This window comes from Muscardinus avellanarius, assembly GCF_963383645.1.
Source record: "Muscardinus avellanarius genome assembly, chromosome: 11".
In the NCBI taxonomy this organism is placed as follows: domain Eukaryota; kingdom Metazoa; phylum Chordata; class Mammalia; order Rodentia; family Gliridae; genus Muscardinus; species Muscardinus avellanarius.
In genome coordinates, this window is record NC_137797.1 from 103,076,436 (window position 1) to 103,101,933 (window position 25,498).

The window sequence follows — 25,498 nt, forward strand, 5'->3', positions numbered from 1 at the left end:
GTGGCCCCGCTTCTGGGCTCACCGTGGGCTCAGAGTGGACGGAGAGGGCGCATGTCCTCGTGAAGCAGCGCAGCTCAGCCCTGGGTGGCGTGCCCTCTACTGTGTCTCTCCACCCGCCTCGTAGTGGCTGGCATCTTCTAAATCCAGCCCAGCTCGGCTTGGTGGTACACACTTGGAATCCCAGTCCTTGGGAGGCAGAGACAGGAGGATTGCATGTTCAAGGCCAGCCTCAGCTACTTAGACCCTCCACAACCTAATGAAACCCTGTTTCAAAATAAGGAATTAAAAATAATAGAATAGAAAATAATAAAATGATAAAAATAGAGCTGGGAATGTAGCTCAGAGGTAGGATGCCCCTGGGTTCAGTTCCCAGTACTATATCAATCAGTCAATCCATCAATTAAAATCCAGCCCAAATGGCTTTGAGCAAAAGGGCCCCCCCCTTTCCCAGACATGACCTTGACCACAGATCAGAGGTACTTTTTTGGTTTGTTTTTGTTTTGAGAAATCTTGCACTCCATCTAAGAGTGTTAGGATGTCAGGTGCTGGGCGCTGGATACCGGATTCACAGCAGCCATCGTGGAAGGGCTCAGCGTTAAGCAGCGCCCTTCTTCCTAGGAGCACCGAGAACTTCCTGGTAAACTGTCCTGTTCTCGCAGAGCGTGGAGTATTTCCTAGAAATGATTTCGGCCCTCTGGAAAGTGCATTGATTCTCTTAACCGCTGCGCTCCCACTTACAGTAAAGCCTCTAGTATCTGATTTTCTGTGAATTGTGAGGCTGTTATTCACAGGCACGCCACATATTTCACCAGCACAGCGACAGCTGATGTTTCTCATGGTGACCCCAAAGTTCTGTGCAATCCTGGACTGCCTGCTCGGGGACCAGAAGGAAAGATTAAATGGCACTCAGTAGGGATTTCATGATCAGTGTCCATTTTATTGTATTCACATCCTTTTTGGAGAAGTCCAGGTGAATGCCAACAAATGATTTTCTATAGAAGCACCAATATATAAGGTACTGTATCCTTTCTTGGCCTTGTGAATGAAACCTTTAAAAACAATAAATTTTTGATACATGAGTACAGACTACAAATGATTACACTTTAAACACAAGGCAAAACAGATTTTATGTATTTATTTTTATGGGCACTGGGGATTGACCCTAGGGTCCTTCTACCTCCGAGCTATACCCCAGCCCTTCATATTGTTTATTTATGTATTTTTGGTGGCGCTGGGGATTGAACCCTGGGGCATTCTACCTCTGAGCTACAACCCCCAAATGTTTTGTTGTTATAATTTTCTTTTGGAACAGAGTCTTGCTAAGTTGCTGAGGCTGGCCAGAAATCTGAGATCCTCCTCTTTCAGCCTCTCAATGAGAGTACTAGGATTGCAGGTGGGTGCCATCACACCTGACTTACAAAATTGATATTTATTTATTTATTTATTTATTTATTTATTTATCTATTTGTGGTACTGGGAATTGATCCCCAGGGGCTTTCTACCTCTGAGCTACACCCCCCTAGCCCTATTTTTTTTTTTATTCTTTATTTTTTGAAACAGGTTGCAAAGGAAACTGAGTTGCAAAGGACCTCACTAAGTAGCCGAGGCTGGCCGCGAACCTGGATCCTCCTGTCTCAGCCTCCCAAGGCTTGGGATTACAAGCATGCACCATCACGCCTGGCTTCTGGCTTCTGGGATTTAAAGGAAGACCACATAAGAGATTCTGCAGTAGATCTGGTGCATGGGAGACGCTACCTACCTCATGTCCATAACAGCTCTGGAACATGGGCACTACTCCCCTGCCGTCAGTAGACAGGATAGAAACGTCAGAGGGGTTAGCGACTCTTGAGGGCTCTGAGTCCTGTCAGTGGTGGAACCAGAACCCGAGGCCCAGTCGACCCCAAAGCTCAGGCTCCCCCACAACGCAGCATGTCACCAACAAGGATGTAAATGGCACCTGTCCCCCTGACTGGCAGTCTGGACATCTGACTTGTAAGGGCTTTCAAGTCAGATGCAAGGAGGGGATAAGAAGTTAGTGTCTGGGTAGTTCCTATCAGCTCCGGGAAATAGCAAAGGAAAAGCAGTAGACACATTAACTAGGGCAGCTTTAATTCCATGTGGACTGACTTTGTTTATTTGTTTGTTTGTTTGTTTGTTTTTGTAGTACTGGGGATGGAGCCAGTGGCATGCATTCTACCTCTGAGCTACACCCCCAGCCCTATTTTTTTATCTTTATATTGAAAGAGGGTCTCTGAGTTGCAAAGGGCCTCACACTAAGTAGTAGCTGAGGGCTGTCCGTGAACTGCGATCCTCCTGTCTCAGCCTCCCAGATGCTGGGATTACAAGCATGCGCCACCACGCCTGGCTTCCTGTGGACTCTAGAGCTAGCTCCTGCCCACCCTTTGTAACCCAGCTCCCTTCAGTGACTTCCCAGCCCCTGCTCACTACCCTCCATGTATCTTGAGATCTCCCATGCCATAAAAATAGATGTAGAAATATTACATTATATTTAGTCTGTCTCAGCCTCCCAAATACTGGGATTACAAGCTTGCACCACCATGCCCAGCTGAAATGCCTCTCTCCCAGACTGTATTATCTAAGCGTCATTTGCCTGGAGATGAAATGTCCCTGACCCTAACTCGAGGTGCCCTGCATGGGCGAGGGAGCGAACAGAGACAGGCGGTTGGACCACACCGCGCTCTGATGGCGGTGGTGGGAATTCCCCTGGACCTGGGCCAGGTGAGACGATGACCCAGACGGAAGAGAAAGAAACAGCAGATGTCAGGAAGTTTGTGTGCCGATCCTGGATCCTGCTGGTGCCTCAGAACACCATGGCTGCAGTCCCCGCCCACCCTCCGTCCCCGCCCTGGACCCGGCTCTGGTCTTGTGATGTCTAGCATCGGTGAGCGCGGTCCTTCTCCTGTGCACGTCCAGGTCTGTAGGGGAAATCTTGATTATAGAACTAGAAGAGTGTTTAACCTAATGGCGTGCTGGGAGCTTGCTTTCCCGGCCCGCGGGGCTGCCAAACCATCAGGCCTTATTATTTCGGAAGCCGCCTCAGCCAGGCATTACTAATTTGGGCATTACTAATTCGGATGCCTATTCAGGCAAATGAGCAGTGAGTGCAGAGTGCTTGTGCCAGGGAGTTGTGAGGGAGAGAAGCGGGGAGGGAGCCAGGGGAGAGCCAGAGAATATGCCAGTTGCGCTGCCATTTCCAGAAAGGATGGCCACCGCTTCCTGGAAGCCGCGCTTGGCGAAGGATGCGGGGACCGGGAAAGATTTATTTCCCTGTGCCAGAGCTCCGTCATTCAGCTTGAGTATTTCCAATCGATACGTGTCTTGCAATGTTTCCAAGGGCCGCATTAAAAAAGCCATTTTTAAAAATGATCTGTCCATGACGGCAGCCCCCTGCGGCTGGCCGGCCCGGGATGAGTCAGGCTTTAAGATAGATACAACCTGAAATATGATGGGAGCTGAAAGCTGGAGAGCACGGGGTAGAGCTGGCAGCGGGCCTCCGGCACTGCAGGCCCCTGGTGGTCTTGCCCCTCTGGTTCTCAGGGGCTTTCTGGGGGGAGCTAACTGGGGAAATTGGTGACTAAAACTCTGTACTGTGTGTGTGTGTGTGTGTGTGTGTGTGTGTGTGTGTGTGTGTGTGTGTGTGTGGTCAGTCCTGGGAAATGAACCCAGGGGCGTTCTACCTCTAAGCTACATCCGCAGCCTGTGTGTCTGTGTACACACTGCAGTCTGAATCCGGAGGCATTCTACCTCCAAGCTACACCTCAGCCCTATTTTATTTTTATTTGGGAACAGGTTTCTCACTAGGTTGATGACAGTCTCACTACTTGCTGAGGCTGTCCTTGAACCTGTGGTCCTCCTGTCTCAGCCACCTCTCAGCTTGGGGAAGATAAACTTTCCCGATGGGAGGAATTGCTAGTGGAGATGGAAACGACGATAGCACCAGCCCTGGACGGTCTTTCTTGTCGGGACTGTGGAGTCAGAACGCATTTACAAACATTTGCGTGGCTCAGCCGACCGGCCGATTCCCCCCAACATAGACCACAGGGGACTCCCCACCCTAAGACAGGGATTACAGGTGTGCGCCACTACACCATTTCTTTTTTTTTCCAGTGGTACTGGGGATTGAATCCAGGGGCATTCTACCTACAAGCTGCACCTCCGGTCCTATTTTTTATTCTTTATTTTGAAACAGGGTCTGAGTTGCAGAGGGCCTCACTAAGTAATGGAGGCTGGTCACAAACTCTGATCCTCTCGTCTCAGCCTCCCAAGTACTGGGATTACAAGCGTGCACCACCATGCCCAGGTGCTTTTTTTTTTTAAATTTTGAAACAGGGTCTTGCTAAGTTGCTGACGCTGGCCTCAAACCTGCAACCCTCCTGTCTCAGCCTTCCAAATCCTGTAATCACAGATTTGCTCCACCATGCCCTGCTCTCCCTATTCCGTTGAAGCTGCAGTTTGTCAGTGTGTTTGGGAAAGGCTGTCTTAGGGTGGGGAGTCCCCTGTGGTCTATGTTGGGGGGAATCGGCCGGTCGGCTGAGCCACGCAGATGTTTGTAAATGCGTTCTGACGCCACAGTCCCGACATGAAAGACCGTCCAGGGCTGGTGCTGTCGTTTCCATCTCCACCAGCAATTCCTCCCATTGGGAAGGTTTGTCTTCCCCAAGCTCTGTCTTTCGTTCTTCAGCGCCGCCCGCCTCCGCCTTCACTCCCAGGGCCCTCTGCGCCTCTCCGCCGCTGGGTTTTGTTCCTCCGGGCGCCGCCTCTGTGGATGCAGTGGCCCCTGCCCTCGAACCATAGCCCCTCTGATTACACATCACGCTCCTTTCACTTATTCCCACAACTCGTAGCAGTGATTTACCAAGAGGCTCTTGAAGGCTGCTGCCCTTTCTCATACGACACCAGAGGGATGCGGTCTGTTACGGCTTGAGTATAGACTGTCCCCTGGAAAAGCTCGTGGGTCGGTAATGCAAAATTGTTCAGAGGTGAAAAAATTTGAACCAGGGCTCTAATCTCCTCAGTGGGCAGATCCACTGAAGGACTCATCATTTGAGTGGACTTACTGGGTATAACTTAGGCAGGGAGACTGGATGGGGGAGGCTGGTCACTGGGGGTGTGTCCTTGGGCACTATATCTGTCCCTGTTTGCTTCTGGTATCTGTCTGTCTCTCTCAAATATCCACCACCAGGAGGTGACCCTCCTCCACACCTGCTACCGCAGGTTCTGCCTTGGAGTCTCCGCCGACTGGTGACCAAACCTTCAACGCTATGCATCCCGGTAGGCCTTGCTCTTCTGGGTTGTGTTTGTAACGCACTTATCCCAGTGACAAGCAAAGCTAAAACACTGTCCTTTGAAACATGCAATACTTTGAGACAGAGCCTGGGAAGATGGTGCAGGCCGTAGGAACATGATTCTTAAACTAGTGAGACCCTATTTAAAAAAATAAAGTAACGTGGTGGCGCACACTTGTAATGCCAGCATTCAGGAGGCTGAGACCAGAGGATCGCGGTTCGCAGACAGCCTCAGCTACTTGGTCAGGCCCTCTGCAACTCAGTGAGACCCTGTTTCAAAATAAAGAATAAAAAATAGGGCTGGGGGTATAGCTCGGAGGTAGAATGCCCCTAGGTTCCATCCCCAATACCATGAAAAATAAATAAACAAACAAATAAAATAGGACTGGAGGTGTAGCTCAGAGGTAAAATGCCCCTGGATTCAATCCCGCGTTACAAAAATAAACATTTATTTCAAAAAGTGAGCTCAGGCCTCTTCCTGGGTGCCTCTGCACTGCCTCCTGGCTGCTCGGGGTCCCCCGCTTGCGAGAGTCTGTCCTTAACAGTTGGGCTACCTGGCCTCTTCCTCCTGTTCGCCTCCCAAAGCCCAGCGTGAGCGGCCATCCTGGCTCCTTAAGTTTCCCCTTTCCCAGCCCCTTCTTCCCGGGTCTCCGTGCTCCACCCCGTGCTCCACCCGGGGAGGGATGATGTTTCAGACAGAATGATGGAGCCCAAGAGAATGGCGCTCTGGGCGAAGGAAGGTCCCCTGCCCTGCCGCAGCACTGGCCCAGCAGGAGCCTCATTGCCTTCTGTTGTTTTAATTTTCCCAACTCAAGCCAGGCGTGGTGGGAAACCTGTAATCCCAGTCCTTGGGAGGTCGAGACTGGAGGAGCGAGGGTTCAAGACCAGCCTCAGAAACTTAGACTCTTAGCAAATTAGCAAGACCCTGTTCAAAATGATAAAATAAGATAGGGCTGGGGCATAGCTCAGAGGTAGAATGTCTCGAAATTCCATCCCCATTGCCAAATATAATAATGATTATGATTACTTTCCTGACTCTAAATGACACATCTTTAGCCCAGGGAGTAGTCACCTTGGAACTAGAACCAGAGAACAGAGCGAGAGGGAGGAAAGTGGCGAGTGTTTCTGAGGATAACTACCAAGCGAGTCCCTGTGGAAGGAGGATCGCAGGGCGAGAGTGGAGGGAGCCTGCCCTAACGCACGCGAGTGAGCGCGCAAGTGGATACGACGATCTTGAAATAGAAGCTGCTTGTCCAAGTCGGATTTTTCCCGTTTTATGAGGCGTCAGCAGCGCTGTTCAAATGATTTCATCCTGCCTGTGTTGCCGCTGTCTTTCTCTGTCGCTGGGCACTGACTCAGCATCGGCTCAGGGCCTCTCAGGAGACTGGATTCAACACCTAAAGACAGCCTTCAGGGGTGCACGCTTGTAATCCCTGTGCTTGGGAGGCTGAGACAGGAGGATCGCACAGGTTCGAAGCCAGCCTCGGCTGCTTAGTGAGGCTCTCAGCAACTTAGCGAGACCCTGTTTCCAAATAAAGTATAAAATAGGTCTGGGAGTGTAGCCCAGAGGAAGAAAAGCCCCTGGGTTCCACCCCCAGTACCACCAAAAAAAAAAAAAAAAAAAAAAGCACTTGGCTGAGATGGGAGGATTGCCGGCTCGAGGCCAGCCTCTGCCACTTAGCTAGATTCTCAGTGACCTGGTGAGATCCTGTTTCAAAAATAAATAAATAAACCGGGTGTGGTAATGTAGGCTTGTAATCCCAGTACTTGGGAGGCTGAGACAGGAGGATCTCAGGTTCAAAGCCCACCTTGATAACTTTTAGTGAGGCCCTCCACAACTTAGTAGACCCTGTTTCAAAATAAAGAATAAAACCAGGCGTGGTGGCGCACACTTGTAATCCCAATACTTGGGAGGCTGAAACAGGAAGATCGCAGCTCCTGACAAGCTCGGCTACTTAGTGAGACCCTTTTGCAAAATGAATAAAAAATAGGGCTGGAAGGGTAGCTCGGAGGTAGAATGCTCCTGGGTTCAATCCCCAGTACTGCAAAAAAAGAATAAAAAATCGGGCTGAGGGTGTAGCTCAGAGGTACAATGTCCCTAGATTTTACTGCTACTACTACTACTAACAATAATAATAACAACAACAACAACTCTGACTCAGAGGATATATTATTCTTCGTGTGTGTGTGTGTTACTGGAGATGGAACCCAGGGGCTTTCTATACCCGGGCTACACTCCCAGACCTATTTTATATTTTATTTGGAAACGGTCTCACTAAGTTGCTGAGAGCCTCACTAAGTAGCTGAGGCTGGCTTCGAACCTGTGTGATCCTCCTGTCTCAGCCTCCCAAGTGCTGGGATTACAAGCGTGAGCCTCCATGCCCAGCTAGAGGATATATTATTAATAATAATAGTTAATATTCCAGGGAATTGAGTATGCCTTCAGATCTAAGCCTGAACACACATTTCCCTGTTCTTGGAGTTTTGACACAAGCCTACCCCTCCAGCCTGCACTTGCAAACTGAGAGCTGAGATACGGGTAACCTTGAGGACAAAAATAGGAAGTGTTTTGGAACTTCCAATCCCCTCGTGGCAGAATTTCTTGCAGAAAGCAGTTTTGATCAAACAGCACATTCAAGGCCAGAGGTCCCAAGAAGGCGGCCTCTGGACGCAGCAGGGCTCCCCCGGTCCTTGGTTTTCTTGGGAATGTAAAGTGCACCAGGAAGATGCTAAGACCAGCCTCACTGCAGCCCTCCAGTGCAGAGCTCTGATCTCCAGCTAAGCAGGCCTGGAGCCCAGCAGCCCAATTATCCTTTATCATTCCTTCACGGGGCTTTTCTGCCCAGTATCTTCTCTGACCCAGAGCAGTATCAGTGGACCAGGGAGATGGAGTTCTGGGCCTGGGCTCCTGGCGACCCTGGGAAAGCCCAGGGCCCTCGCTGGCCATCGCAGAGGGCTTGCTGGGACGCAGCGATGTAGCAGCAGGGTCCTGACTTTCAAACCAGACAGGGAGAGCAGCCCCAGCAGAGAGAGGTGGCAGTCGCGGGCTGCAGCACTGGCGGGAGGTCAGTCACCGCGCAGTGCGGCCCTTTGGCCTATGTGTCAGAGCACTGTGGGCCGGCCCCGGAGTAAATCACCCAGAAATCCCCTTCAGCCACCACACACACGTTTTGTGTGTTTGTTTGTTTGTTTTGCAATACTGGGGTTAGAACCCAGGGGCATTCTACCTTGGAGCTACACCCCCAGCCCTATGTTTTATTGTTTATTTTGAAACAGGGTCTCACTAAGTTGCAGAGAGCTTCACTAAATACTGAGGCTGGCCATGAACCCCTGATCCGCCTGTGTCAGCCTCCCAAATGCTGGGATTACAGATGTGCGCCACCAAGCCCAACCATACACACAGTGTGTGTGTGTGTGTGTGTGTGTGTGTGTGTGTGTGTGTGTGTGTGTGGTGCCGGGGTTCCTGGAAACCCTTCTATGTCTGGGCTACACTCCCAGACCTATTTTATATTTTTATTTGGAAACACGGTCTCTTAAGCCAGTGCAGCTGGCTTCGAACCTGCACCATCCTCCTGTCTCCGCCTCCCAAAGCGCCGGGATTACAAGTGTGCGCTACCACGCCGGAGACACACACACACACACACTTTAATTCTTAGCACATGTAACTAAAGCAGTTTTCTCTCAGAATGGAGAAGAGTCACTGAAGGCTACTGCTAATTTGGACTCAAGTCTGACAAAGGCGGGGAATTGGTTGGCAAAGTCGACATTTGCTGAGAATGAAAACATTAGTTTAGAATTAACGAGACAATAATCGGGGCTGGTGGCACACTCCGGTAATCCCAGTACTTGGGAGGCTGAGGCAGGAGGATCGCGGCTATGAGGCCAGCTTCAGCAGTTTAGTAAGACCCTGGGCAATGTAGCAAGAACTTGTTTCAAAATAAAATATAAGAAAAGGACTGGGGCTGTGAGTCAGAGATTGAGTGCCCCTGAGTTTAATCCCTAGTTTATAAAAAAAGAGGAGAGAAAGAGAAAGGCAGTGAAAGGCACGCTCAGGTGTGCTTTCTTGAGTTAAAAAGGCAAATTTTAAAAGTTTGGCAAGAAAATACCCATGATCCCATGGTGCTTGAGAATGAACTTCAGACTCGTCCGCTGCCCGGAGCTCTTACCGGAGAGAGAAGAGGGACACGCTGAGGAATGACCAGGCTGTGGGGTCCTCTCTGATGAGCTCAATTTTTAAACAGATTTGTTTGTTTTGCAGTAGTAGGGATTGAACCCAGAGGCATTCTACCTGCAAGCTATGCCCCCAGCCCTATTTTTTAATCCTTTATTTTATTTTTTGATTTTGGATTTTTTTTGGCAAGACTGGGGATGGAACCCAGGGGCATTCTACCTCCAAGCTCCACCTCCAGCCCCCTTTTTTGTTCTTTATTTTGAAACAGCGTCTCGCTGAGTTGCAGAGGGCCTCACTAAGTAGCTGAGGCTGGCCACAAACCAGGATCCTCCGTCTCAACCTCCCAAATGCTGGGAAACAGAAGCTCACTAAGTTGCTGAGGTGGCCTCAACTCAAGATCCTCCTGTCTCAGCCTCCCAAGTGCTGGGACTGCAAGTGTGCGCCACCGCGCCCAGCTTAGGCAGATTTAAAAAAATAAATAAGTAGAAGTAGCTCATGCGCAAAATGGAGAATTGGGAAATTTTCGACAAAAAGAGATAGTAAGTATCACATAGAATTATACTTTGACAGTTGATTTTAATATTTATATGTTTTATTATGGTACCTTTCTGTCTATTTGAGCTTATCATAAGACCACGCGCTGTTTGCTTTGATAGGATACGTGCTCCTCATCACTGCTGTTATGGGTTGCATAATTTTCTATAATAGATGTTGCAACTTATTTAACTTTTCTCTCGTGTTCCCGGTTTTTTGCCTTTAAAAATAACACTTGATATTAAAAATAACAATGAACATCTTTGTGCACGAAAGATTTTTCTGTATTCTAAGTTATTTCTTTAAGGTAGATTCTCAGAAGTTAACATTCACTGGGCTCTGAAAATATCACCAAGCCATTTGCCAGGAAAATCACGCCAGCTTATCTTCCCACTGCTCTGTACCAGCCTAATGAGCTCGGGTTTTTAAAAAGCTCTATGTCATGGGTAAAAAGAACAAGTTACTGAAAAGTAAATTAGAAGAGAGACTTTCTTAGATCTAGAACGTTAAAGCTAAGGGAGTTTGCTGGGCATTGGTGGCGCACGCTTGTAATCCCAGTACTGAGGAGGCTGAGACAGGAGGGTCGCAGGTTTGCAGCCAGCCTCAGCCACTTAGTGACGGACTCCACGACATAGTGAGACCCTGTTTCAAAGTAAAGAAAAAGAAAATAGGGCCGGGGGTGTAGCACAGAGGTAGAATGACCCTAGGTTCCATCCCCAGTCTTGCCAAAAAAGTAAAATAAAGAAATAAAATAAAGGATAAAATAAATAAATAAATAAATAAATAAATAAAAGGGCTGGTAGCGTAACTTGGAGGTAAAACGTCCCTCCGTTCAACCCCCAGCACCACACATACAGAAAGAAAACAGAGAGTGCACATTTAGACTCAACAGCTAACCCGTTGGAGCCTCCAGATGGGATCAGAGCAGATTTCCCAGCATATGTGTTACGAGCACTTAGGAAAAGCTACCACTTAGAAGTCAGACACCTGCTCCTCCCCTTCCTGCTCATCCTGCCACGAGGCTGCTGCGAGTTGTAGACTTGCTGCTATATTTCTGGACATCAGAGCCACATTTCACTGAATTGCTGGTGGGGCTTTTATAATATGGAAAATGTAATCCAAACACCAGACTGTTTAGATAGGTTGGTAGTGGAACTGTTCCGCCCCAGAGGATCACAGGCTGGAGGCCAGCCCCAGCAACTTAGTGAGACTCTGTTTCAAAACAAAAAATCAGCCAGGCGTGGTGGCACACACTTGTCATCCCAGTACTTGGGAGGCTGAGACAGGAGGATCTTGGTTCGCTGACAGCCTCAGCTACTACTTAGTGAGGCCCTTTGCAACTCAGTGAGACCCTGTTTCAAAATAAAGAATAAAAAATAGGGCTGGGGGTGTAGCTTGGAGGTAGAATCCCCTGGGTTCAATCCTCAGTGCCACAAAAATAAATACATTAAAAAGTCAGTCAACCACATAAAAACTTGATCTGCGTGTTGTCAGGATTTCGTGGTACTTACTTCCCAGGCTGATAGTTTCCCGCGTTTTTTTCAGTTGAGGTTAGCAAGGCGGAGTCAGGCGGAGTGACTTCTACAAAGCTACAGCCTGGGAGATGGAGATTCGTGTAGACGTTCAGTGCCTGCAGGCAGCATGGAATATTTGTCTTTTTTTTTTTTTTTTTTTTTTGGCGGTACTGGGGATGGAACTAGGGAACTTGAGTATTTCACATTTGTGTATATGATATTAGGTATTGAACCCGGCCTTGTTTTATTTTAATTTAGTTTTATTTTATCTTATTTGTGTGTGTGATCTTGGGGATTTGAACCCAAGGGCATTCTACCTCTGAGCCGTATTTTATTTTTATTTTTATCTTGCGAGGTTGATGAGAGTCTCAGTACTTGCTGAGGCTGTCCTCGAACCTGCAGCCTCTTGTCTCAGCCTCCCAAGTACAGGAATTACAGGCTTGGGCCACCGCAGCCGGCTCAGTCTCACATGTTTCGTGAGTCTGCAGCTCAGCCTGAAGCATTTGGAGCAGTCTCGTTCACGGTGGAAGGCTGGGGTACAGGAGGATTTTGGTGACCAGCTGCTATAGAGAAGGAGCTAGAGCTGGAGGCAGGGGTGGCCCAGTGGTAGGATGCTGGCGTAGCGTGCACGAGGCCCTGCGTCCATCCCAGCACTGCAAAGAGCTTGGAGGGAGTATGGCCCCACGCGGGTCCGTGGACTCCATTTCCTCGTCTGCTAAACTGAGGTGAGGATCCGGCCAGCCCCATCGTGAGAGCTTGTGGGCAGCGCGCTCCTGTTGGTGCAGCTCCAGACCAGACACGCGAGACGCGGCAGCCCCATCTGTCCTCCTCAGAGCCCTGCAGAGAGCCAGGGGGCGCGCACCTGGGATCACAGGACTTGGAGGTGAGACAGGAGGATCGCAGGTTCAAGGACAGCCTCAGCAAATAGTGAGACTGGAATCAACCTAGCAAGACCCTGTTTCCAAATAAGAAATAAAATTGAGCTGGGAGTGGAGGTCAAAGGTAGAATGCCTCTGGGTTCAATCCCCAGTACCACAAAAAAAAGAGAGAGAAAGAAAGAAGGAAGGAAAGAAAGAAAGAAAGAGAGAGAGAAAGAAAGAACGAGCCTCGGAGAGGGTATAAAATCTCAGGGTGAGTCGGGCGTGGTGGCGCATGCTTGTAAACCCGTGCTCGGGAGGTGGAGACAGGAGGATCACGCAGGTTCAAAGCCAGCCTTGATGGCTTAAGAGACCCTGTTTCCAAATAAAAAGTATTAAAAAAAAATAGGTCTGGGAGTGTAGCCCGGAGTTAGAAGTGTTTCCAGGAACCCCAGTGCCACCAAAAAAAAAAAAATCTCAGGGTGAGGATTACAAACGCAGACTCATTTTGTAGATGGGACTCGGGTCCTGGCAATTTGTATTTTTGGTCTTTAAGAGTCACATGGCCAGGCGTGGTGGCACACCCTTGTGATCCAGTACTTGGGAGGCTGAGATAGGTGGATCGTGCAGGTTCGAAGCCAGCCTCAGCTATTTAGTGAGGCTCTCAGCAACTTAGTGAGACCCTGTTTCCAAATAAAATACAAAATAGGTCTGGGAGCTAGGCGTGGTGGCGCACACTTGTAATTCCCGTACTTGGGAGGTGGAGACAGGAGGATCGCACTGGTTTGAAGCCAACCTCGCTGGCTTAAGAGAATCTGTTTCTAAATAAAAATATAAAATAGATCTGGCAGTATAGCCCAGAGGTAAAAAGCCTCTAGGTTCCACCCCGAGTACCACCCAAGGGGAAAAAAAAAAAAGATTCCTATGAACTAGACAACGGCAGATGCTGAGCCTTTTGCTTTACACTTGAAGCCACTGAGTGGCCTCCCCATAACCGTGTGTCAGTGAGTAGCTGAGCTGGGTATAAAATCCAGGCCCTGGCTCCTGGCAAGCCCCTGGTTAGCTTAAGCATAACTCAGAAAGCTTCAGTGGACTGAGAATGTCCTCGTGAACACGGCTGCCCCTCTAGCACGGAATTAAAGAAATCTAGAAAGTTTGAGAGCCTGGGGGTATGGTCCAAGAGATACCATGAACTTGACTTGACCCCCTCTCTCCTAGGGAAAAGAAAGTACGGAAGAATTCTTAGTAATTTTCTTAATCAGAGCAGTTTGTCTCCTCTGCACACAGTTCTCAGTTGTCTCTGAAAGTAATTGGCATACAGCATGCTCTTCCCCGTAAGTAACTCTCAGGGGCTTGTTGTATGCAAGGGACAGTCATATCAGAGGTGCGGAAGATCCCCTCCCAGTAATCATTAGCATACATTTATTCATTTATTTATTTATTTATACTAGGGATTGAAGCCAGGGGCAGTCTACCTTGGAGCTACACCCCGACCTAGCATTTTTTTTTTTAAACAAGGTCTCACTCAGTTGCCGAGCTTGGCCTTGAACCTGCGATCCTCCTCGGTTACTCGTGTCCTCCGGCATCTTGCTGGCCAGCCTGTCACACCAGCGCTGTGAGCCCTGGGAAGGGTCAGGCTTTGGCACCTGGAGGGCTGAGAGCAGCCAGGGCCAGCAGGCACGTGTGGTGGGAACGGAGAGCTTAATGCAGGAGGCGTGGTCCCAGCCAGGTGTGGAGGCGCACGCCTGGCACCCCAGAGCTTGGGAGGCTGCGAGGAGGATCACAGGCTGGAGACCAGTCTCAGTGCCTCAGCAAGAAACTATTTCAAAAATAAAAAGGGCTAGGGATGCGGCTCAGTGGTAGAGCACCCCTGGTTCAATCCCCAGAATCTGCCCACCGACAGAGGAAAGGGCAGAGCCCCGTCTACACCTCCTTCCTCTTCCCACATATAAATCTGTTTCCCCAGGGATCTGCAGACTTTTTCTCTTTTTACTATAATTTTAGTCTTGGTAGCTTGAGAAACTCTCCAAAGATCACAACCTCAGCTCGATAGGAGTTTCTTTACTTAGTCTTTTTTTTTTTTTTTTTTTTTTTTTTGGCGGTACTGGGGATGGAACCCAGGGGCATTCTAACTCCCAGCTACACCCCAGCCCTATTTTTTGTTCTTTATTTTGAAACAGGGTCTCACTGGGTTACAGAGGGCCTCACTAAGTAGCTGAGGCTGTCCGTGAACCACGATCCTCCTGTCTCAGCCTCCCGAAGGCTGGGATCACAAGCGTGCGCCGCCACGCCCAGCCTGCTACTCAGTCTTTTTTGAATCTCTGATAGATGATGAAGAACAGCCTCAGTTCTGAGCCTGGATGGGAAGTAGCATAGTGTAGTGACAAGAACACAGACTCTGGACTCACACGACCTGGGTTTGAATCTCAGTGTGTCTTGAAAACCCCTGAAGTGTACTAGGCCTCAGGTTCCTAATCCAAACACCTTTCTCGTGGATTGAGTGAGCATGCTATTAACTAACATTTGTAAAGTGTTAAGCTTGGTGCATAGAAATTACTAAATGGTGTGTGTGTGTGTGTGCGTGTGTGTGTGTTTCTGGGGATCAAACCCAGGGGTGTGTTACCTCTGAGCTATACCTCCAGCCCTTTTTATTTTTTATTGTAAAACAGGGTCTTACCAAGTTGCTGCAGACCTCGCTAAGTTGCTGATGCTGGCCTTGAACCGGTGATCCTCCTGTCTCAGCCTCCCAACTAGGATTACGGGCTTGTGCCACCAGGCATCAGCTTGCAATAAATGACTATTTAGTACACTAAATCGCACTGTGTGTGTGTGTGTGTGTGTGTGTGTGTGTGTGTGTGTGTATAGCACTGGGGATTGAATCCCAGAGAGCTCTACCTCTGAGCTGTACCCCCCCGTCCTTTCTGTTTTGTTTTGTTTTTTATTTTGAAGCAGGGTCTTGCTAAATTGCCGAGGCTGGCCTCAAACCTGTGATCCTCCTGTCTCAACTCCCCAAGTACTAGGATTATAGGTGTGTGCCATCGCCCACCTGATTTATTAAATGGTCTTGATTAGACCAGACTCACCTTCAGGGATGAGGCCCGATCACACGAGGGCCCCTGGTTCGAGGGAAATCACTTCTTTTCCCTGAATTAGGATTGCAGAGGCGATCCTATGCCGTGGCCTCTCCGCTCTGTGAAAGGTAGCGGGACCTGACTTTCCCAGTAAGTGCAGCAAGCCCGTTTCTAGCTCCTTGAGCCTTCGGCCTTCATGCTGCACAAGCGTGGTGACTCAGATCCCTTCCCTGGGTAGATTGGGCATCAGCATCACCCGCTACAAGGGCCAGGTATTCCCTAAAACTCCTGGTACCTCTGTATCCGCACAGCCTGGGGAGGGGGTTTCCACCGCGGCGGCCGGGGGGACTGATGGGAAGGGAGAAAAGAAAGTGTTTTTCTTAACAGCAGGCTGTTTGGAGTGTGGGACTCTTCTTATATTTAGGGAAAAGATTACTCATGAGTATTTTCTTGCATCGAATATAAAGAACCCCAGATTACTACATGCGCCCCAACCCCTCCTCCCGCTCCCTCCCTCGCAGCGCCCCTCGCCTCGTGGAAACTTCAGCATTTCGCTTTCGTTTCCCTCCCGTGTGGGATTCAGTTCTGTATTTGCCCTGAGCCGGCCTTGTGCTCTGGCCGCCGGGGCTTTCCTAAGCCAGCTTGTTCCCTAGGGTGAAGGAGGGAGGGAGGCTCTGTCGCAGCAAGTCCCCGGGCGCCTCTCCAAGGGGATACCATGAACAGCAGGGAGGAAGGCTGAAGGTTTCCCCAGCGCAAAGGCTGAGATTCTGCTAAGCCAGAGGGCTGCGCGCCCCTCAACCTGTGGTTTCAGATAGATATTGGGGGTGGGGGTGTGCTAGGGATGTAACCCGGGAGGATTCTACTTCCGAGCTACACCCCCTGCCCTATTTTTTATTCTTTATTTTGAAACAGGGTCTCACTGCGTTGCAAAGGGCCTCACTAAGGAGCTGAGGCTGGCCGCGAACCAGATCCTCCTGTCTCGGCCTCCCAAGTGCTGGGATTACAAGCGTGCGCCACCACAGCCCGGCTCCAGATAGACATTTTCAAGATCGCCATCTACCTGTCTCTCTGTGGACCTCTTACGTATATGTGTGGTAGTGGATATTAAACCCAGGGGCATTCTACCTCCAAACTCTACCTCCAGCCCTATTTCTTATTCTTTATGTTGAAATAAATGAAGTCGAGGAGGGCCTCACTAAGTAGCTAAGGCTGTCCGTAAACCCACGATCCTCCTGTCTCAGCCTCCCAAGTACTGGGATTATAAGCATCCATCACCACGCCCAGTTACTACGGACCATTTTAAAGAATGTTTTATTGGTGCATTATAACGGGGCATGATAGCAGGATTCAGTGATACAGTCTCGCGCGCCATTGGTCAGCTTTCTCCCCTGGAGCCCCAGAGCCCCTCCTCCCTCCTCCCTCCCCACCCCTTCCACTGCTCCACCCGGCCCTGCTGATCTCATGAGGTTCTTGAACCTGTCTTTTTTTTTTTTTTTTTTTTTTTTTTATCCTGGGGATTGAACCCAGGGGCATATTACCTCCAACCCTCACCCCCAGCCTGATTTATTTCTTATTTGGAAACAGGGTCTCACCAGGTTGCTGAGGGCCTTCCTGAATCACCGAGGCTAGCTTTGAACCTGCGATCCTCCTTTCTCAGCCTCCAATACTGGGATCACCAGTGTGCGCCATCACACCTGCTTTGAACCATTCTTAATAAGCATTGCTTTTTGGCCCAGGCAAAAGTCAAAAACAAAACCCCATATCTTTTCATTACTATATTTTATTTTTAAAGTCATGGGGGCAGTCACAAATTACTATTCTGTGGCACTACTTGTTTCTTCAAAACTTCAAAACCAGCCAGGCCTGGTGGTACACACTTGTAATCTCAGTACCTTAGTAAATTCGAGGCCAGCCTCACCAGTGTAGCGAGACCCCATTTCAAAATAAAAATCAAAAAGGGCTCGGGAAAACCAGGCAGGCCTGGTGGCGCACCCTTGTAATCCCAGTATTGGGAGGCTGAGACAGAAGGATCAAAGTTCACAGACAGCCTCAGCTACTTAGGCCCTTTGCAACTCAGTGAGACCGTTTCAAAATAAGGAATAAAAAATAGGGCTGGGGGTGTCACTCGGTAGAATGGCCCTGGGGTCCATCCCCAGTGCCATAAAAAAGAAGAGAGGGGAAAAAAGGAAGGGTCCCCCATCTGCAGCAAAGTAAAATAAAAAATAGACTCACAGGTGGGCTCCCAGAGACCCAGCTGAGCCACCTCCAGCCTGGGCTCCATCTCCCCCGACCTGGGTTCCCAGCATCAGCAGGTCCTATAATAAAGGCAGGAGGCTTCAGCACACCCTGCTCCTCCTCCCTCCTCCCGGGGCCAGCCTGCTGGTTTCCCAGAGCCTGAGCAAATCTCTTCCTGGAAGAAGCTTCAGGAAACACTTCACCACTTGGCAGCCCTGGAAGGTCAAGGCCAGCTCTGGAACATTCTCTCCCCACAAGGATCCTGGGCACCCACAGTGCTGCTCTGGTTCTGTGGTTCCCTCCAAAAACACGTTGCGATTTGCCATGACTTTGGCCGCCCTTGGAACAACCCCAGGCCAGGGCTCTGAGACCTCCCATCCCTTAGACACACCAAAAGTGGCGATGGCTGGGCACAGTGGTGCAGGTCTGTGGTCGTGGTGCTTGGGAAGCTGAGGGAGGAGGGTTACAGGTTCAAGGCCAGACTTAGCACGTAGCGAGACCCTATTTCAAAATAAAACGGGCAGCTGGGCAGTGGTGGTACATACTTGTAATCCCAGTACTTGGAGGCAAAACAGGAGGATGGCAGGTTCGCGGCCAGCCTCAGCTACTTAGTGAAGCCCTCTGCAACTTAGATCCTGTTTCCAAATAAAGAATAAAAAATAGAGCTGGGAATGGGGCTCAGAGGTAGACAGCTCCTGGGTTCAATCCTAATAATGCCCAAAAGAAGAAAGATCTCTCGAGATGCAGAGACTCCACTTGGCCAACCGCTCAGAGATCTTTCTCCTGGCGCTCTGACTGACGAGACCGTTTCTCTCTGCCAGGCTTGCAGCCAGTGTACTGGAGCAGGGACGACGTAGCCCAGTGGCTCAAGTGGGCTGAAAACGAGTTTTCCTTGAGGCCCATCGACAGCAACACGTTTGAAATGAACGGCAAAGCTCTCCTGCTGCTGACCAAAGAGGACTTCCGCTACCGCTCTCCCCACTCAGGTGAGAGCCGGGCTGCGCACGGCCAGGCTGGGACTGGTCTGTACCACGCATCCTGCCCGAGGGAGCCCCTGGGAGCACCATGACAGCTTAGTAGAAGGAAGAAAACCGTGCAAGCCAGTGTGTGGGGAGAAGGAGAACTTTCCAGGTTAAGGGAAGACTGTTAAGGCTAGGAGAGGCGCCCGCAGGAATCCAAGGGATCTAGCCCTGCCAGCAGATAAAAGAGGAAAGTATTGTCTCTGCCCTTGCATCTGGCTGAAGGACGTCCTTGATTCTGCACATTTTAAAAGATGGCTGAGCCGGGCGTGGTGGCGCACGCTTGTAATCCCCGCGCTTGGGAGGCTGAGACAGGAGGATCACAGGTTCGAAGCCAGCCTCAGGTACTTAGTGAGGCTCTCAGCAGCTTAGTGAGACCCTGCTTCCAAATAAAGTATAAAATAGTGCTGGGGGTATAACCTGGAGGTAGAAAGCCCCTGGGTTCAATACCCAGTACCAGAAAAAGAAAAAAAAAAAAAAAAAAAACAGAGGAGGAGGAAGGGTCGGTCTTACTGGGTAGAGAGGTAGAAAGAAAATCGGGTCAAGGCACTGTTTGGTAAGGACTGGCAAGCGTGGAGATCCTAGAACCCATAGCAGCTTTAGAAATAATCTCAAAGGCCAGGGGTGGCCCCCACCTAGAATCCCAGTACTTGGGAGGCTACACAAGAAGATTGCAGGTTCAAGGCCAGCCTCAGCAGCTTAGTGATACCGTTTGTTTGTTCTTTCTTTTCTTTTCTCTTCTTCCTTCTTCCTCCTCCCCCTCCTCCCCCTCCTCCTCCTCCTCCTCCTCCTCCTCCTCCTCCTCCTTCTTCTTCTTTTTTGTGGCACTGGGGATTAAACTCAAGGGCATTCTACCTCTGAGCTACACCCCAGCCTGATTTTATTTTTTACTTTGAAACAGGGTTTCACTAAATTGCTGAGGCTGTCCTCAAACCTGCAATCCTCCTGTCTCAGCCTCCCAAGCGTGTGCAACCACGGCCAGCTTTTGTTTGTTTGTTTGTTTGTTTGTTTGTTTTGGGGTGTGTGTGCTGAGACTCTTGTGTTAAAATAAAATAAAAAGGGCTTTAAGGGCTGGAGATATTGCTCAGAGGTAGAATACCCCTAGTTTGATCCCCAGTACAAGGAAGAAAAAAAGACAGGCAGGCAGGCAGGTTGGACAATCAAAGGGTTTTAAGTGGTTTCTTTTGGAAATACTGACTTTTGTTTTATTTTGGTTTTGGTACTGGGGATTGAACTCAGGAGCCTTCTATCTCTGAGATATACCCTCAACCCTTTTTGTATTTTATTTTGAAACAGGGTCTCACTAAACTCACCTAGATGCTAAGGCCATTCTCAAACATACAATCCTCCTGTCTCAGCCTCCCGAATACTAGGATTATAGGCGTGCACCACTCTGTACACCCTACCACGGTTTTTGTGTTTGTGTGTGTGCATGTGTGGTATTAGGTTGAACCCAGGGGCCTTCTACCTCCCAGCTATACTTCCAGACCTTTTTTTTTTTTTTAATTTGGAAACAGGATCTCACTGAGATCCCCCTAAGTTGCCGAGGCTAGCCTTGAACTAGCAATTCTCCATTCTCGGCCTCCCAAGTACCGGGATTACAAGTGTGCGTCACCACATGCAGCTTTACCAAGACTTTGAGGTGATGCCTTCGTAGCACATAGAAACCCTCAAAAGTAAAAGTAGAAGTCTCCTCAGGCCCAGCGAACGAGGACGCTGGGTTGAAACATCTTCCTGAACCTGCAGGGTTCACTGCCCTGAAGGCCAGGCTTCAAACGTGGGTCTGGATTCCATGGCTATTGGGAAGGTCTGTGTGGGCACCGCCGGGGTCGAGGGAACTGCGCCCTGAGGTTTAGGCCTCGACGTGTCACGTGTTGCTGTAGAGTGGCTTTCCTGTGACTCGCCCTGTTTGCTTGGCAAGGGCGAGACCTGCGTGTGGCCTTGCCGTCGGCCCTGAGCCCGCCCAGCCCTCAGGAGGCCTGCCGGAAATGTCCGCTCTCCGGGCTAGATGAAGCTGTAAGACCCTGTCACCCTGCTCTGCCAATCGCAGCAGGCCGCTTCGAAGAAGAAGCGTTGAAGGGAAGTTTCCCCCAACTGTCCGTGTTGCTGGAACTTGCACATTTATATCTCTGAAAACAGGTGGTTTTTAAGGTTTTACCAGAGACACAAGTGCCCTAGGAACATTCGGTCTCAAGTCATCCAATGGGGTTTGGGGTGGTCTCCGAATAAGAAAACCGTTAAGCAGCCATATACGTAAATAAAACTGTCTTTGAATTCATTGCAAAACACTTCCTTTTTCTGTCCCAGTGGAAACCCAAGGGTGTGGGCGAGGTTACGAGTCTAAAGGCCAAAAGCCCCCGAGTCTTGAGTGCTCCAGAAAAGCCTTTTAGGCAAGCAGAGGAGCCGTTGCGGTGACGTGTTTTGACTTGATGTGCTGAGCCCGGGCCCAGCTCTGCGGCGTCCCTGCTGCGCCCTCCTGGGCTCCGTCTCCCCTGGTCTGCCTTCTCCCCGGCGACCTCTCTGTTTCCCTCGTGCACCCAGGAGTCTCTGCGCCAGCCCACACTCCCTTGCCACCTTGTCAGGTCTTTGCTTGGGAAGGCCACGCAGAAAGTGGCCCTGCTCCCAGGGAGAGAGGTGGGATGGCACTGACCCCGGGGCCAGAGACGGCGGGAGAGGGAGAGAGCGGAGCAGGGAGACGGCTGCGCCACGGAGGAGTTGGTCCAGACTTGGTCCAGAACAGGAAGGATGGGTGGGATAGAGTATGCGGAGCGTAATGAACACAGGATTAGCCCAGGACGGTCAATAAAACAAAATAAATGAAGGAAAACACAGTCCACCTGGCGGTAGAAGAGCCCATCGAGACCCCTGAGGCGGTGGCAGGCGTGCCCCAAGCACAGCAGAGCACAGACAGCAGAGCGCAGGTCTGCGCTGAGGCCTTGGGGCGGGGCGGTGTGTCCCGCACAGCTGGCCAGTGAAGCTCAGGGGTGCAGGGAGGGAGCTGGGAAACTCGGAAAGGAAGAAGGGCAGCAGGACAGCAGGACGGGCGAGGAGGGAGGAGGCTGGGTGCTTGCGGAAGAGGAGCCCGGGGTGAGGCACTCTTGCCGCGCCCTGTCACTGCACCCCTACTCACGCCCTATCACTGCACCCCTACTCGGCAGCCGAGCGAGGCCCCCTCCCGGGGTGAGTTGTGCCAACTTTCTCCTGGAAACCGCCCCAACCAGCCCTCCCTGATTCCACCCCACTCACCCGCCTTGCGCCCTCCCCTCCGTCTAGCTTACGCACTGTTCTTTTACCCCAGAGCTTTCTCCGCTTCTGCCCTGACCCCCAACATTCATGAGTGAACACACACAGTCTTGTACCGTTTTTTCTTCTTCTTTTTTATTTAGTATTGGTGATTGAACCCAGGGACACTGTACTTCTGAGCTACACCATCAGCATTATCATCATCATTATTATTATTATTATTATTATTATTATTATTATTAATTATGTAGTACCTGGGATAGAACCCAGGGGCATTCTACTCTGAGCTACACCCCCCCCCCCGCCCTGTTTTTTCTTTATTTTGAAACAGGGTCTCACTGAGTTGCAAAGGGTCTCACTAAGTAGCTGAGGCTGTCCTTGAACCACGGTCCTCCTGTCTCAGCCTCCCAGGTACTGGGATGACAAGCTTGTGCCACCACGCCTGGCAGCCCTTTTGACTTTTTATTTTGAAACAGGGTCTCACTCACTAAGTTGCTAATGTTAAGCTCACACCTGCGATGCTCCTGTCTCGGCCTCCTAGTACCTGGCTATTTTCTATCCCGTATCCCTCCCCTAAAGCAGCAAATTTTGTGAGGCGCAGATTTGGTTTTTAGCTGCCATGTCCTACCTAGCACCTGCCCTCATGTCCAGGTGGCACACAGTAAATACAGGTTGAACAGTGACCCCGCGTTATTGTCCCTGGACAACCCGGGAGACATTTGTGTTTCCTTTTGCAGGTGATGGGAGATTACCGGGGAGTTTGGTTGAGAGAATGGCAGGATCCGAGCCCACCCCTTGGAGTAGACATTTGGTGCCAGGGCCGGCAGTGGACTCAGTGGGTCACTACAAGCAGGAGAGCTAGTTAGAATGCTATTGCTTACATCTCCGAGACCAGGCAGTGAAGTCTAGGGAGGGATTGGCAGGACACGCCAGTTGCCTGGGCCGTGGCGTGCTTAGCTGTGAGGGGCAGTGGAGTTGGAGGTCGTGGTGAGAGCTGGTTTTGGGGAAAGTCAAAAAGAATTCTAGGAGGCTTGGCCTCTTCTGCCAGAGAAAATCTGGAACAGGAGCGAAGGCTGAGCGGGGAACGGCAGGAGCAGCGGCCCAGCGCGAGGGTCGTGAGCTGAGAGAAGGGTGAGTTTATACTGTGGGCGGTTTGATGAAGGCACCTGGTACAACACTGTGGGCACGACTTCAAAGTGGCACCTGCTAGCAGGCCTGCGAGGAAACCTCGGAGCGCAGAGGAGTCTTGTCTAGGGGTGTGCCGCTGTGTTCTCGTTGGGCAAAGACGAGGTTAGGGTTGAAAGGCCTTTTCCTTGCACAGATGGGGCAGGGCCACTGTCTCTTCCAGTGTGGTCTTTCTGCTTTGGCAGAAAAGCTAGACGTCCGTGCGGCACACATCACGTCACATCGTGGACTTTATTTCCCTTGTGTGTAAACGGGATGTTCACCGTGAGATCCTGAGCTCCCTTCAGCTCTTACGGTCTGGCCCAACTTAACGCTGAAGCGGTGTTTCAGTACACAGTACCACTACCCATCTGATAGGCGGCGAACAGGTGTTTGACCCCTGCATGCTCGTCGCACTGTGAAACTCTTTGACCCCTTCGTGCTAGTCGCACTGTGAAACTCGTTCTGTGCGTGTTCCTCCTGTTCTTGTTTGTTTGCTTCTTGTTTCTGTTTCTCGATCTTTTTTCCTTTGGTGCCTAAGGAGAATCAGAAGCAGGGCCTCACCGGGCGTGGTGGGCACGCCCGTAATCCCGCGCTTGGGAGGCGGAGGCAGGAGGATCGCGCAGGTTCGAAGCCAGCCGCGCTGGCGTAAGAGACCCTGTTTCCAAATATAAAAAAGTATAAAATAGGTCTGGGAGTGTAGACCGGAGGTAGAAGGGCTTCCAGGAACCCCAGTACCACCAAAAAAAAGGAGTGTCTCGCTAGCCATGGCACTGCTGGAATAAAACAAAAGTATGTGGCGGCCCAGTGGTCATGAGGAAATGTTTACACCTCCCACCAGCTCTTTCCTGCCGGGCCCTCCCAGCGCTCTGCTCTCTTAGCTCGTCATCTTCGGTGTCGAAGAAGAGAACGGGCTTCCATGCTTTGTCATTACCTGCAACATTAATGTGCCTTAAGTTCAAAGAAGAAACTTTTCTAAATGCTGTACGCCATATTCTTTGGCTAGCTTAACAAATTATACTTCTTCACTTCTGGGACAAGAATTCTCCCCCCCACCACCACTAGAATAAAGCAGGCCACACTTGGAATGTCCTGCATGGTCAGTAACTGCCTGACCCCCAGGCCAGGCGCGGTGGCACACACCTGTAATCCCAGTACCCAGGAGGTTGAAACAGGAGGATTGTAGGTTCAAGTCCAGCCTCTGCAACTTAGCAAGACCCCCAGCAAATTAGTGAGACCGTGTTTCAAAATAAAGTAAAAAGAGCTGGGATGTAACTCAGTGGTAGAATACCCCTAGGTTCAACTCCTAGCACTAAATGTATATAAATCATTTCTACTAAATATATAGAAATGATTTCTTCCCTTTCTAACCCACCAAAACCAAATATTAGATCAAATATGTGATGTGTATATCTGTACACACACACACACAATTATATGGTCAATAAAAAAGGTCAGCTTTAGAGACAAATGGGGTGTTTTGCTTGGAATAGGCTTTCAGATGACATAACAGATTGACATAATATTCACAAAGCTAAAGGATAAATGTAAAAGGATCTCAATTTTATGAAAACATCACCTAAAGAGGGTAATTTTACGTAGTCCTTGGGTTACTATAGTTGCCACAATTAAATGGTTCTGGGTGATTTAAATTCAGAGAGGTATTTGGCTACTGGGTTACTTTGAGACTCTGGGATAACATGTCAATAAGAGGGAATAGACAGGTTTTGTTTGTTCCCACTGGGGATTGAACCCAAGGACGTTCTGCCTCCACGCCATGTACCACCAGCCCAATTTTATTTTGAAACAGGGTCTCGCGAAGTTGTGGAAGGCCTCACCATGTAGCTGAGGCTGACCAAGAACCTGTTATCCTCCTGTCTCAGCCTCCCAAGTACTCGAATCATAGGTGTGCCACCACCCGTGCCCAGCTGTTATCTTTTATAGTACCACTTATTTATATTTATCCATTGTACTGTGTTCAGGTGGGATAGAGTTATGAACCCATTACTTCATATAAACAAAACCCTCCAACATTATCAAATTTAAGTCATGCTATGCTATCAATGCTAAAAAAGGGAAAGAAAAAAATTTTTTTAGTACTAGGGATGGAACCCAGGGGCATTCTACCTCCGAGCTACACTCCCAGCCCTATATTTTATTCTATATTTCAAAACAGGGGCTCACTGAGTTGCAAAGGGCCTAAGTAGCTGAGGCTGTTCGTGAACTGTAGTCCTCCTGTCTTAGTTTCCCAAATGCTGGGATTACAAACGTGGGTCACCATGCCCAGCAGAAACACATTTTTAAATTTCTTCAATTTGCCTGGCATGGTGGCACGTACCTATAATCCCAGTACTTGGGAGGCTGAGACAGTAGGATCACAGGTT

The 25,498-nt window shown here is 49.8% G+C and overlaps 1 protein-coding gene across 1 annotated transcript in view; it reads left to right on the top strand.

Annotated features, from left to right (window-relative positions):
- ETV6 (ETS variant transcription factor 6) overlaps positions 1-25,498 on the top strand; it is a gene marked incomplete at both ends in the record, with an annotated part of 226,247 nt that overhangs the window by 156,792 nt on the left and 43,957 nt on the right. The window contains one exon of the mRNA XM_080705208.1: positions 18,510-18,674. Coding sequence (XP_080561334.1) covers positions 18,510-18,674 — 165 coding nt within the window. The remainder of the gene's footprint in view (positions 1-18,509; positions 18,675-25,498) is intronic.